Below are 15306 nucleotides of genomic sequence, written 5' to 3' on the forward strand. Positions count from 1 at the left end.
TCAGAGAAATTACCTACCTCCTATGTTAGCGGTGATGATGATAATGTAGAAAATGATGACGAAGACGATGATAATGATGATGATACTGATATTTAAGATAATGAAATCTGATGTGTAGGATCTGAGTATCGTAACGAGGCAGGACAGTGGTGGTGGGGAGATGGGGAGAAGGGACTGGTAGGAGAAGAGGGGGGAGTGGGAGACTAAGAGGAGGGACTGATAGGATGGATTGGGTAGAAGGGGAAGATCCAATTACGAGGCGTGGACTGTCTTGGTATGTCATTTGTACCCTATCCCTCTTCTGTGCCGCGACTGACACACACACACACACACACACACACACACACACACACACACACACACACACACACACACACACACACACACACACACACACACACACACAGTTTCTCTATTTGTCTACCATCCATATCTTTGTCTGTCTATCCATCTGTCTGCCTATCTGTCTATCCACCAGTATATCCATCCATCTGTCTGTGTTTGTCTGTCTTTCATCTCCCCTCCGCCTACCACCTTTGGTTCTAAGATCCGAGTTTCACACCAGAACTGACGCAGCCGAACAACTATGTCATTGATTCATTGCCCTCCTCTCACTCTCTCTGTCTCTGTCTCTGTCTGTCTGTCTCTCTCTCTCTCTCTCTCTCTCTCTCTCTCTCTCTCTCTCTCTCTCTCTCTCTCTCAGACATACAGGGTGTTTCGTGAGGATAGAGCATAACACTGGGCAATGGCAAGTGAGGGAATTTTAAGTAAAAAATGCCATCATCAACATAGGTCTAAAGCTGAAGCAGTACGAAGGCACATTTACTGGTGACCTTATGGGGGAAAATGGTGTGCTTCGTAAATTTCCCATAAGTTCATCAGTAACTCATCCTGCTGATCGGTCCGGATTTGAACCCATGTTGATATAGCATTTTTTTTTACTTAGAATTCCCTCATCTATCACGACTCTACTTTTTGCCTTTTCCTTTATGTCTTTTCCTCCCCGGATACCCTATATATTTGTATCTGTATCTGTCTGTCTATCACAAAATCGTGGCAATAGATTTCCTAGTAAATTTCCCTGTACATAATTCATATCTTCCACAGTAATATACAGTAAGCCTACAATTGGAAATCAGTCATTGCCAATTCATCTCTAACCCAAGGAACTTCTTGCGTCTCCACCCTACACATGCTTGCCTTCCTCCCTCCACGTCCTTTCTTCCTCCACATCAAAGGCTGCGGTCCACTTGCCACTCTATCCCCTTCTGGCCCGCTAATGGACCCCTTTGATCTGGTTCAGGGGTTGCCAGGGGGGAGAGAAGGAGGGGAGGGTTGCATACATTGGACTCGGTTGCTTGTTCTCTTCAATCTCCTGTGGTAGTGGTGAGGGGGCTTGGTGATTGGGAAAGAAGAGAGAGAAGGGTGTGGTGAATTTTTCGTTTGACTGTCGATCTGTCTGTTAATTTATCTGTTTCTCTGTCTGTTAGTTATCCGTTCAATCATTCGTTCATATGTCTGTTTTTATTTATAGCTGTGAGAGTTGGTGATTGGCTACAAAATATACAGAATGGAAGAGTGTGTTGCTCTTCTCTCTCTCTCTCTCTCTCTCTCTCTCTCTCTCATGACAAACGTAGAATATAATAACTTTTTTCATGTATGAGAGATAGAGAAACAGACAGACAGACAGACGGAGAGACAGAGAATCAGAGAGAGAGACAGACAGACAGGGGGGGGGGGGAAGGCGGAAGAGCCCACAACCCAGGAAAATTGCTAAGACATTAGACCTGCCGTTTCTAAAAGTTACTGCTCCTAAAGAAAACAGAAGATCCACAGGCACAGTCTCTCTCTCTCTCTCTCTCTCTCTCTCTCTCTCTCTCTCTCTCTCTCTCAAGAAACGGAAATACACAGCATAAACGATCAAACTCCCTCTGATCCCCCTTTCATCCTCACACGGAAAGAGGATTGTGACTCCCTCGACGTTTATTCCAATCCTCCCTGATGCAAAATATTAATCAGGTGCGTTTTTTCCTTATTTAGCGTCAGGTGTAGAGGTGAGGAAGGGTGTTTGATTTTAAGGTAAATAGTTGATTCCATTTTTACCTGACGTCCCCCCAAAGCTGAATTAAATCGTCTGCAGGTAGCAAGAACGAAGAATAAGACATCGAAGTGAAGGAGATTTTTTTTTTTTTTAATGCAAGGAAGAAAGAACCAAATGCTACAAGCCCAGAAGACTGCGCCCTCCAAGAAAAAAAAAAATTACCCCTTCACTACGATTTGGATATTTTCCGTTTTGTTCGTACAGCAAACAATTTTCCTCCTAAAGAGAAATATTTCGGAACCTTTTAGAATTTCTCTCGTTCGTGCAAAATTTTATACAGATATATATTATTTTAAATGGCATCAGATGAAAGAGTAAAGGAAAATTTTAGTTATACCTTCTAAATGTTGTATTCATTATAAGCCTCGACATTCCTATACTCTATTCACATGAACTTCGTCTAAAAAAAATTTCCATCTCCCCATCTTGAATGCTGAGGTATGGCAAGATATTAACACCGGAATATGGTGCTAGTCACGAAGAAGTGCTGTGGAAAGAGAGCCTTAGTATTGTCCTTTACTGCCACTGAAGTATGGGAAATAAGATGCTCTAGGACGAAAACTTGGGCCAAGTTAAAGTGAATGGAGTACATAGGTGTTGAATAAAGTGTGTGTGTGTTTTTTTTTAAGACCTCTCAGCTACCTACCACCATCACCATCACCTGCCACTACCATCTACCACCGTCACCATCTTCTACCACCATTCCTATCACCATCATCATCACCACACCTACCACCATCACCTACCGCCACCATCATCACCACACCTACCACCATCACCTATCACCATCATCATCACCACACCTACCATCATCACCTACCACCACCGTCGTCACCACACCTACCACCATCTATAGAGTTTGGTAGAATAAATATTTTCGTGAAATTAAAGACGTTTGGTGTGACTGGATTAATGAGTAGGATGGATAGGTGGATCGATGGATGGATGAATGGATGGATAGATGAAGTAGTGGATGGTTGATGGATTGATAGGTGGATAGATAGTTGAACTGATAGATTAACTTATTGGAATAATGGATGGCTGGCGTTATGACTGTTGATTGATGGATGGATAGATGGATGGATGGATAGATGGATTGATGGATGGATAGCTAGATGGGTAAACAAGAGGTGTGGATGGACAGAAAGGTGTGAAGAGCATAAAAGGTTCTTGGTTAGATGGATATAATGTATTGAAGGAAAACTGTGAGGAAAAAATAGCAGGGGAGAGAGAGAGAGAGCGGAAAACAGGATTATGGAGCAGAAGGATGCTGCTTGAAAAAAAGATTGAAAAGTAAAAATGAAAAAACGAGGGAGAGGGGAAATGAAAGGGAGATGGGTAATGAAAGTTTGAGAAAGGAAACTGGAGGATTATAACAAGAGAGAGAGAGAGAGAGAGAGAGAGAGAGAGGAAGGGAGGGAGGGAGTGGGTGTTGGAGGAGTATAACGAGAGAGAGAGAGTTGACATATTGTACATTTTCTTTCTTTCTCTCTCTCTCTCTCTCTCTCTCTCTCTCTCTCTCTCTCTCTCTCTCTCTCTCTCTCTCAGTCAACACCCCAGAGTGCCTCTCGGTCATCTTCCCTTCCATTCCACTCATTCCACTCCGTCACCTTTCATACCTTCTCACCTTATTAACTCCCTTACCCCTCTCTCTCTCTCTCTCTCTCTCTCTCTCTCTCTCTCTCTCTCTCTCTCTCTCTCTCTCTCTCTCTCTCTCTCTCTCTCTCTCTCTCTCTCTCTCTCTCTCCCTTCACCCCCTCTCTATCCCCATTCGTACCCTCTTCCCCTTTCTCTTCCTCACTCTCCCCACTCACACCCTCTCTCTCCGCATTCTCGTTCATCCATTCTCACTTTTATAACTCACTCGACATTCGCTTCCGCGTACTCCTATTACTTCTGTTACCCCACTAACCCCCTCTCATCCCACCAACCCACCCCTCTTACCCCTCCAACTCACCCCTCTCTTTCGCAGCAATCACAGTAGAATTTCTGGTGATGATTATATTCTCTTTCACCACTCTAATGCTACTGCTCCACTCACCCCTGTTACCCCTCTCCCTCTCATCAGTCACCCTTCCACCTCTCACCCCTGTCGTCCATTCACCCCTCTCCCTCTCACCCCTCTCATCCCCATACTCATCTCATTCCCTTACCCTTTTCCCTCTCACTCCTCTCATCCCCATACCCTTTTGCCTCCCACCTCACTCATCCCATTACCTCTATTTCCTTTACCCCTTTCCTCAACCCTGTCACCCCTTCCCTTCTTACCCCTGTCACCCCTTCCCTTCTTACCCCTGTCATCCCTTCCTCCCCCATAGCCTTAGATGACAAGTCTCGCAGTTGGGCCCCGAACAAACTCAATCACAAAGTAAGAGTGGCGATCAAGAAATTACATACCTCCTGTGTTAGTGATGAGGAGGGAGTAAATGATGACGAAGAGGATGGTGATGATAATGATGATAGTGTTTATCTTCCCCTTTACCCAACTTATATTACTGTTCCACTCACCCCACTCACCCCTGCACCCCTCTCCCTCTCACCCCTCTCGTTCGCAGTCATCACGGTGGAACGTCTGGTGGTGATCATCTTCCCGTTCCGCGTGCCCCGCCTCACCATGAGCTGGACCAAGGTGATCATGGGCGGGGTGTGGGCGTGTGTGGCCCTCCTCGCCGCCCTGCCCCTCGCCGACATACACTACTTCAGGTACGTGTGTGTGTGTGTGTGTGTGTGTGAGAGGGGGGGGGGTTCATACAGGCTGCCCTACTACTTTTATTTAATCGTAAGTGCCTTCTGAACAAAAAATACTATGATGGCGCAATTGTTGCTCCACGATTCAGTGCATAAAAGTAGACAATAGAAAAATGAACATGCAATAATGGGATTACATTTGCTTAATTATCAAGGCTGGGCGTTGTGTATTGCATCAGTGACAAAGAATAATTACTTCCACTCTGACTGTAATGAAGTGGAAACTGTAATGTGCAAAAGAATAATTTCATCTCTTTCTGAACAGATGAGGAAATTGTGCTGCTATGTTGATGCAATGAATGTTAAGGGCTTGTGTAACGCTACTTGATCCACTAACTTTGTGTGACGCTACTTGACCCACTGACCTTGTGAGAGTGGTGACAGGCTTTTATTGTCCATCGTCATAGTTCCACATTTATTTATTTACATCCACATCCATTTAGGCTTCCTCTTTTCCTCCTCTCTTCCATCCACTTCCACTGTTCATTTTCTCTGTGTAGCCGTCATCCTTCACCAGCTTTCTTCATTTACATTATCCCATCCACTTTCACTTTCCCTCTTTCGGCCTGTCTGTCATTCTCTGCCACCTTTCCACATATTCACATTCTCTTCTCCACCCACTTCCACTTTCCATTCTCTCCCCCATCTCTTCTTTCTTCCATTCTCTCCGCCTTTCTGTTGTCCTCCACGAATCTTCCAAACTTTCACATTTATACACCGTATCTGTTTTCGGTTTCCACTCTCCTCTTCTTTCTGTCGTCGCATTTTCCCCGCTGTCTCCATGTCTTTGCCCCTCCTTTACTCCTCATCCCCTCACCTATATGCTCCTTCTGTCTTTCTCCTCCCTTTCTGCCCTCCTTCTGCGTTCTTTCTCTCCTTATTTTTCTGCATATCCTTTTCGTTCCCTTTTTTTTTTCGTTTTTTCATCCCCCCCCCCATTATCTCTACGCTTTCTTCATTCTTTCTCCCTCCCTCCGCCACTCTGTCTCTCCAGCTTCCTCCGTTTCTCTCGTCTCACTGCTTCCATATCCTTCCACACTTCTTTCTTCTTTCTGCATACACTCCTCTCTTCTCTGTGTCACCTCTTCCATCCACTCTCTACCTCTCACTCATCACTTTCTTTCTCCACTCTTCTCATTTCCTCCCCGCTCTCCTCCTTTCTCGTCTCACACTCATTCTCACTCTGCAATTTCATTTCAGAGGGATCCTATCAGGCTTCCTCCTTCCATGCCTCTCCTCCTCTTCCCTCCGCATTCTTCCTTCTTTTACACACACACACACACACACACACACACACACACACACACACACACACACACACACACACACACACACACACACACACACACACACACACACACACACACATCCGTACTCACTCCCTCGCCCTCCAACACCCGCCGTCTACACCCACAGGAACTTCTACGGTCGGTCTGGCGTGTGTCTGGCCCTTCACATCACGCACGAGAAGCCCAGCGGTTGGCAGTACTCAGTCTTCGTCTTCCTGGGTGAGGCGCTGATGGGATTATTGTTGTGGTGATGGCCTTTTCTTCTTTTTTTTTTTTATGTCATGTTTGTTTTCGTGGTGGCACTCTTGTTTTGGTGATGGCATGATATTTTTTGGTGACATTTTGTTTTGGCGGTGGCTTTATTGTTTTGCTGATGGCGTTTTTGTTTTGTTGATTACATTTTTGTTTTCGCGATTTCATTTTTGGTTTGGTGGTTTCATTTTTGTTTTAATGGTGGCACTTTTTGGGTAATGGAATTTTTTTGGTTATTTCGTTTTCTTCGATGATGGCATTGTTTTGCTAACGGCATTTTTTAATGATTTTTTTTTTTTGGTGATTGCATTTTTGTTTTGGATATGGCATTTTTTTGTGATGGCACTGTTGCTTGAGCGATGGCATTCTTGTTTGGGTGATGGCAGCTTTGTTTTTATTGATAGAACTTTCTTGTTCATGATCATTTTTTTCAGCCTTTTTTTTTTCCACTGCCCACCCCTCCCTATGGACGGTGGTGCGGAGTGACCCTATAATATGTATTTTTTTTTTAATCACATTTTTGTTACGCTGCCATGAACTTGTTATAGTTATTGTGTATTACATTTTTCTTCCTGTATCTTTGTTTTCGTGTTTCCCTACTTGGTATGTTTTCTCTCCATATTCTGTCCCCTTTATCCCCAGTTCCATTTTGTTACATTTCCCGTTTTTTCCTGACGGTTCTGGAGTTTGCATCATTTTTCCTTATCGATGCATGTTACTGGGTTCCTCTTCCCCTTCCTTCTGTATCATTGTTTTATCTGCTTCCTTTCATTCTACATTTCATTATCTTCCTGTGTCCCATTTTGTAGTTGTTTCCCATACTATTTCCTGATATCTTTCCACTTTCACTGCCTTTTGCCTTTGTGCTGTAGCCAATCCCAAGTCACTCTGCACGTTGCCACATTTCACATTTCCCGTTTTCTCTCAACAGTGCTCAACCTGGCGTCGTTTTCCGTGATCGCCGGGTCGTACTGGGGAATGTACCGTGCCGCCCGAACCTCCTCCAGAGCCGTGGTGCGCAGTGACCAGCAGCTGAGGGAGTCCAGCATGGCCAAGAAGATGACGCTTATTGTGGTCACCGATGCCGCGTGTTGGTTGCCGATAATTCTCCTTGGCCTGGTGTCTCTGGCCGGGGTTCGAGTCCCGCCCCAGGTAAGTTAAGAATTTTTGGAAGGATGTACTATGGTCCTTGTACCTTAACGTGGCCCAGATTATTTTGTTTCCCTTGTGCATCTTATTGACTGTAGCTTAACGACAGAATAAGATGATAGTATAACTCTGCATCCTTGCGACTGCACTTCTTGATTAACATCTTATTCCACTGTTAATCTGTTGTTACAACTCTGCAACCAAGATGGAGAGATGGCAGTATTAGGCCAAATTCTCGTAAAAATAGTATGTTAATTTCAGCCCCAGGCTCATTTGAATGTAAACCCAGTGGACAACATGCTGAAGTTGCCCTCTTCCTCTAGTCCAGGATCCACTTCTCAGGGGACAGGGAAGGAAATGAACGGCTGTACAACCAGGCTGTTGTGTAACCTCGTTATATCGGTGTCACCAGATGAAGGCTTCCTGCTTCAGCAGGAATTGAAGGCAGGGATGCATTTAACGGGTTAGGTCAGGGGTATGATCCCCCCCCCCTCATGTCACGAAATTTCTGAAAGACGCAATTCAGTCATGTAGTTACGCTAATTTTAATACCTAATGAGCACGTTCCTCCTTGCTCTACTCATTTCGGGGAACGAAGGGTTACCTCACTTATGTTTCACCCCTTCCCCCCCCCCCTCACCTGGCTGTTCCTAAGATAATGTCCATCCCGGGCTTAAGTTCTGAGTACGGCCTTCCTTGAGGGTGATGGCCAAGGGGCGGAGAGTGTAAGGGGGGGTTGATGTAATGGAAAGTGAGTTCAGGAAGATGGGAAGGAACCTGAAAGTGTGATAGGGAGTAGGCAACATGGAGGGTGTTTTATGGAAATGGGGAGGATGTTCATGCAGTGGCATAGCCAGGCCTCCATATATGGGGTGGACCAAGGTGAGGCCAAACCGTATTCTGGGAGAGGGCACTGCTGCACAGTTGGCATACATTAAATAACCTGAAACTTCAAATGGGACGACGAGTGGCAAAGAGTCTGACTGCGGGGCCTGGGCCACCCTGGCCTCCCGTAGCTGCGTCACTGTATTCAGGGATAGAAATTACCCAGATTGAGGGTTGGAAGGGATGAGATTGAAAGATGTGATTGAGGTTGGTGTGAGTTAGAGGCAGGACAGCCTGATGGCGAAGGGAAGGGTGACATGGAGGCGATCTGTTTGTGACCACTCCTTCCATGATTAAGGCGTTTGGCCATAGATAACTAGATAGAGATGGAAAAGAAGAAAAAAAGGCTGGAAGGGGGTTGAGGGAGGTGAGAAAAAAGTTAAAAGAACGGATAGAGGAATGGGGGAGATGGGAAAGAGATGAGAGGAACTAAGATTGGTAGAAGGGGTTAGGAGGCCGGAAAGACGATCGAGAAACACAGAAGCAGAAATGAGAGGGGTGGAGAATGATTGAAATGCGGAGGAAAACACTTCACTTGTGCACTTCAGCTATTTATACCTTCAGTTCATGTGAGGATCTTGAGGCAGTTAAAGGAGAGAGAGGAGAGGATAATACAGAAGAGAGGGGAGAGAAAGAACAGAGAAACCGAGAGGGAAGGGAAAGGATGATGTGGAAGAGAACGTGAACAAGGGATTATCATAGCAATTTAAAATAAATAGAGACAGACAGACATACAGACAATGGGGAGAGAGAATGGCTTGGAGTGACAGGAGAGAGTTGTTATTTGACACACAGACAGGCAGACAGACAAAGGCTTTAGCTGGAGGGTAAGTGGTGATGAGAGAGAGAGAGAGAGAGAGAGAGAGAGAGAGAGAGAGAGAGAGAGTCAAGTGGTGGGTGAGATTGATGATGAAAAACACACCGGTACTCTGGGTATTATAAATGTATATGTTAAGACTGAAGTTGGTTTCATTTATTATTATTATTGTTGTTGTTGTTATTATTATTATTATTATTATTATTATTATTATTATTATTATTATATTTGTTGAACGAATTGATGATAAACATATGAACATGATTTTGCGTGTAGACTGAACTATATATGAACTGGTGATGAGAAGGTAAATTACTTACACACACACACACACACACACACACACACACACACACACACACACACACACACACACGCACACACACACACACGCACACACACGCACACACACGCACACACACAATCAGTTTCTCGAAAAGCTTGAAAAAATGTTAGAAGTATTTTAAATCAGGTTTGACATTGATTCAGGTAACTAAGGAAGGTAGGTAGGGAAGGTAAGCGGGTCGGTAGGGAGGGAGGTAGTAAAGGGTTTAAGTATAGTCGCGGCGCGCTACTCTGAGATTGTTATTATCGTGCCCTGGCAACCTACCCGTCAACAATGCGTCCGATTTCGTGTATAATATGAGACGCATGTGATTCGTGTATAATATGTTCGTGTATAATAATATTCGTGTATAGTATATTCATGTATAATAATATGATTCGTGTATAATATGATACGAAATCAGACGCACTTTTGAATGGTAGGTTGCCAGGATACGATAATGACAACCTCAGACTCGTGCGCCGCGACTATAGGCAAGTAGGTGAATGAGTAAGTGTGGTTGATAAACAGGATGAGGGAGGAAGACATACAAGTAGGGAGGAATGGAGGTAGTGTAGGCAGAGAGATAGGGAGGGAGGAAGGGACAAAGGACTGAAGATAAGGTAGGGAGAGAAAGAGGAAGCGACAAAGGACTGAAGATAAGGTAGGGAGAGAAGGAGGAAGGAATATAGGGAGGAAGGAAGGGAGATAGATAGGTAAGCAGGTAGACAGGAAGAAAGATGGGCAGGCTGACAGGCAAGGGGAAGGAAGAAAGGTTTGGGAGGGAAGGTAGGTAGGTAGGTAGGAAGGAGTAAATGTTTAGTCGAGGAGGCGAGAGAGAGAGAGAGAGAGAGAGAGAGACAGTGGAAGAAAGTCAATATGGGAGAGTAAGATGGGTGCTTTGTTGAACTCTCTCTCTCTCTCTCTCTCTCTCCACGCACGCACGTACGCACACACACACACACACACACACACACACACACACACACACACACACACACACACACACACACACACACACACACACACACACACACACACACACACACGGTAGCCTCCAAAAAGATAAATTGTCTTTCCCCTTGCCGCTCTCTCTTTCTCTCACATTCCTTCTTTCCCACGCCTCTCACATTTCCCTTAACACTTCTTATTACCTTCCTCCCCCCCTCCCTCCCTCTCAGTCTCCTTCCTCCCTCCTTCCCTCCTTCTCGTCTGCCTTCCCCTACCTTACCCTCTTCTCCCCTCCCTCTCAATCCCTCTTCTCCCCTTCCCTCCATTTTCTCCCCTTTCCCTCCCTCTTCTCACCTTTCCCTCTCCTCACATCTCCCTGCCTTTTCTCCCTCTCCCTCCCTCTTCTTCCCGCCTCTCTCTCTCTCTCTCTCTCTCTCTCTCTCTCTCTCTCTCTCTCTCTCTCTCTCATCTTCTTTCTCCAGCCCTACCTCTTCCCTCGCACTTCTCCACCACTCTACGTCAGGCCATTATATCCAAGTAGATATTGAGGTACGATCGATGAGAGAGAGAGGAAAAGAGAGAGAAAGAAGGGGGAGGGGGAGGCGGGAGGGAGGAAGAATTGTGGGGAGGAATTTGAGAGAGGGAAGGAGAGGCATTAGGATAGAAAAGTGAAGAGGAAGAGAGGGATAGGTAGAGAAGGAGAGAAAGGGGTGAGGAAAGAGGGGAGGGAGGGAGGGAGGGAGGGATTAATTCAAGAGAAGGGAGGAAAGGGTTAGCCATAAACAGATAGATAGATAGATACACAGATAGATGGCGATACTCGTCCTTTTAACATACTACCTGGATTTTTTTTTTTTTTGTATGCGAGGAAGAAGGAACCAAAGGCCGTGAGCCCGCAATTGTTGTTCCTTCCAAGAGAAAAACAAAATACAAGAGAGAGCCAAATTCAAGATCCAATCATTTCGAGATGCCTGGACATGCGTTTGAAAGACTGGAGATCAAAGGAAGCAGGAAATACAGACAGAGGGAGACAGTTCCAGAGTTGACCTATTGCATAAATGAAGGACTGGGAGTAACGGTTAACTCTTGCATTAGAGAGTTGGACAGAACATGGATGAGAGTTTGCTGCTAGACGGGTGCTACACGCCCGTCGTACATGTGGAGGAATGCATGCAGACAGTTCAGAGGAGCAGTGACCATTGAAGTAGCGATAGAAAAGAGATAAAAATGCAACAGTGCGACGAAGAGACAGAGGTTGAAGGGAGTCAGTAAGAGGAGGTGAGTTAATGAAACGAAAAGCCTTTGACTCCACCCTATTGAGAAGAGCTGTATGTGGGGAGCCTCCCCACACATTAGAGTTGTACTCCACACAGGGGCGGATAAAACCCCTGTATAGAGTCAACAATTGTGCAGGGGTAAAGAAGGAACGGAGTCGAGTCGGTTTGCTCTCCTTTCTACTCTCTCTCTCTCTCTCTCTCTCTCTCCCTCTCCCCATTATTCACCTTCCTTCTCTTGTTTCCTTCGTTTCCATTTCCCATTCCTCCCACCGCTTGCCCCTTCACTTCTCCATTACCCCTCCTTCTCTCGCTCCATTTCCCCTCCCTCCCTCCAGTTTCTTACCCTCTTCCCTCCGCTTCCTCCTCCATTGATGAAGGCGTGTGTTGTAAATTATCAAAATTTGCTGACGATACAAAGATTGGTAATAGAGCTGATACCCCAGAACAAAGAATATTGATTCAAAGGGAGCTTGATAAATTGCTTAATTGGGATGAAAAATGGTAAATGGATTTTAATATTGATAATTTGAGAGTTTTGAATATTGGAAGTAAAAATGAAAATTTAATTATAAAATGAATCATTCTCATCTCATGAATATAAACCATGAAAAGGATCTAGGAGTAATTGTAACAGATGAACTTAAGCCAAGTAAACAGTGCACAGAAGCTATATAGAAAGCTAACAAACTAGTTGGATTTATAGGTAGATCATATTAGTTCAAATCTGGAAATATAATTCTTACACTGTCCAATTCCTTAGTGCGTCCACATCTAGAGTACTGTGTGCAGTTCTGGTCACCGTATTACAGGAAAGACGTAGAGAAATTAGAGGGAGTATAGCAACGAGCAACAAAAATGATACCCAGACTAAGGAACAAATCATACAAGGAGCGATTAAATGAGTTAAAGCTATTTAACCTATCAAAGCACAGACTACGAGGGGATCTGATTCAAGTATTCAAGATTATTAACGGAATCGATAATATGGATGTTGACAAGTATTTTGCAGTTGATCGTTCGAACTATACTAGAGGTAATGGGTATAAGATTATTGGAAAGTTTTTCCAGCCTAATGAAGCGAAGCATTTTTTCTTTAACAGGGTTGTTAACATTTGGAATAAACTCCCCAGGGATGTCGTTGATTGCAATACAGTGGTGACATTCAAAAATCGGTGGGATAAGTATCTTGCTTCAAGTCCCCAGCTAAATACCTTCATGACTGTATAATAATGTAAGCAGTTTTTCTCTATTTCAGATCGTGATGAAACTATGACAGGGAAATACTATGTAACTTATGATAATTGTGGCTTAATGTCACTTATAATGTGTAGAAATAGTAGGACAGATTATAGTTTACCACTTTTCAGTCATTCCTTTGAAAATTCCATGTCAGTTTTTTACTTGCTGCGTGGTGGTCCTTCTTACTTTTTTCCAACCAGCTTCGACTGGAGGGTTCGGTGGGTGGGGGAGAGCCTTCTTGCTTTACTATCCTTACCTTCAACTTGTAGAATTAGATATCATAGTGATAGTCTTCTGTGTAACAAGCAGCCTCGAAAGGACCATCAGGTCTGTTGCTTTTTGCTTTCCTTTGTACCCCTTTGTATTCCCTCTTTTTCTCCTCTTTCCCTCCATCTTTCCTTCCTCACTAGCTTTCCCCTCCCTCCTATTTTCCCTTCATTCCTCCATCATCTTTCCCTCACCACTTTATTTCTCCTCCCTCCCTCCATTATTTTTCCCTCCCCACTCCATTCCCCTCCCTCCCTCTATTTCCCCTCCCCTTACTCCCTTCCTCTATTTCCCCTTCTTCCACATTCCTTTTCCCCTTTCTCTTTCCCCTCCTCCTTCCGTTACCTTCCTTCTCTCCCTCCATTTCCCTTCCTTCCCCACACTATCTCTTTCCCGCCACAAAAATCTCTCCATTCACATAATCCTCTTTGCCCTCCACCACCGCAAGACCTCGACCGTAAGTAGGGATAAATTTGCGTAAGAACTTTTTGCGTAAGTAGTTATTTTGCGCAAGTAGCGTTTTTTCATAAGTGCCTATTGTTCGTAAGTAGTAAATATTCGTAATTAGTTATTTTTGCGTAAGGGGTTATTTTTTTGCGTAAGAAGTCGTGTTAATAACTACACTGTCTTTCCATAATTACATTTGTCCCAATCAGTACTTTTTTTTTTCTCATGTACATTTCTTTTTTCGTAAATACTCCATTTTCATAATCTTCTGTCTGTCTGTCTATCTGTCTGTCTGTCTACCCATCTGTCTATCTGTCTATCTATGTACATGTCTTTTTTCTTTTTTCTTTTTTATTTATTTCATTTATTTATAATTTTACAAACTCCACGGCTCAATGCGTGGGTATCCACATGAGGCAAATAATCCGTGTGGGGTGGTTTGTTGTGGCGTGGGATTACAGGATGGAAGAGGCACTATTGTCGCGTACACACTAGGAAATGAAAAGGGGAGTCAGGGTGCATGTACTTGTGTGGGAATGCGTAGTTAATCTGAGGAAGGGTGTGTGCTAAATATTCTCTCTCTCTCTCTCTCTCTCTCTCTCTCTCTCTGTGTGTGTGTGTGTGTGTGTGTGTGTGTGTGTGTGTGTGTGTGTGTGTGTGTGTGTGTGTGTGTGTGTGTGTGTGTGTGTGTGTGTGAAGTCAACAACCCTGCGTGGAAATAATATAACTAAACTGACTGTGACACACGAAGAGCCAGCCAGTGAGGAGGGAACGTGAGCTTCCAGTGTCTCACCTCTGTTATTAGAAGTAAAAATGAACACAAGACTGGGAAATAATAGCCTCTTATAATAAATTCCACCAAGATTTTTAGGCCCACTCGAAAATATGAGAATATGGCTAACAGTATTACTTTGTCTTCATTATTTATAAGTTTCCGAAGACCTTACGTTAAAGTGAAGAATTGTTTTATTTTATTTACTTATTTATCTTCATTTTTTTGGCTGATGCTTTTGGGGACCTATAAATGAAGATTGATGTATTAATTGATTTTGGAGGGAACTAGTTACTGGAAGAGTCGCCCTGCTCTCACGAAAGTTTGACGACTTTGAAATGTCTTTTTTCTTTTCCTTTTTTTTCTTGTATTTTCTTGAGACTGAAAGCCCAGGGAGGAAATGTGTGTGTGTGTGTGTGTGTGTGTGTGTGTGTGTGTGTGTGTGTGTGTGAGAGAGAGAGAGAGAGAGAGAGAGAGAATGAAAAACCTTATTTGAGTAAGCTTGGGAGATTTCATAACTTCCCTTTGTCAGCGATTTATTTTATTAGTTACACCATAATATCCATGTGTGTATTATCGATGTAAAGTATATCAGTATTACAAAGTACTGATAAATATACAGCAAAGTAATAATATGTAATAATGCAAAATAAGTCGCTAAGGAAGAAGTGTTACGAAGGCATTATTACAAAGATACAGATAAATATACAGCAGAGTAATTATGTGTAATAATGCAAACTGAATCGCCATGGAAGGGATGTAAAGAAGCGTCCAAAAGCAGCGAGGG

General features: G+C 43.9%; 1 protein-coding gene across 1 annotated transcript in view; it reads left to right on the plus strand.

Moving 5' to 3' along the window:
* LOC145414178 (G-protein coupled receptor GRL101-like) overlaps positions 1–15306 on the plus strand; it is a 124881-nt gene that overhangs the window by 104305 nt on the left and 5270 nt on the right. Inside the window, exons 23-25 of the mRNA XM_080283744.1 lie at positions 4657–4804; positions 6266–6357; positions 7322–7542. Of these exons, the coding sequence (XP_080139870.1) occupies positions 4657–4804; positions 6266–6357; positions 7322–7542 (461 nt within the window). The remainder of the gene's footprint in view (positions 1–4656; positions 4805–6265; positions 6358–7321; positions 7543–15306) is intronic.

This window comes from Coenobita brevimanus, chromosome 98 (assembly GCF_032717465.1).
Source record: "Coenobita brevimanus isolate Jiangsu-jjx chromosome 98, ASM3271746v2, whole genome shotgun sequence".
NCBI classification, from domain to species: Eukaryota; Metazoa; Arthropoda; class Malacostraca; order Decapoda; family Coenobitidae; genus Coenobita; species Coenobita brevimanus.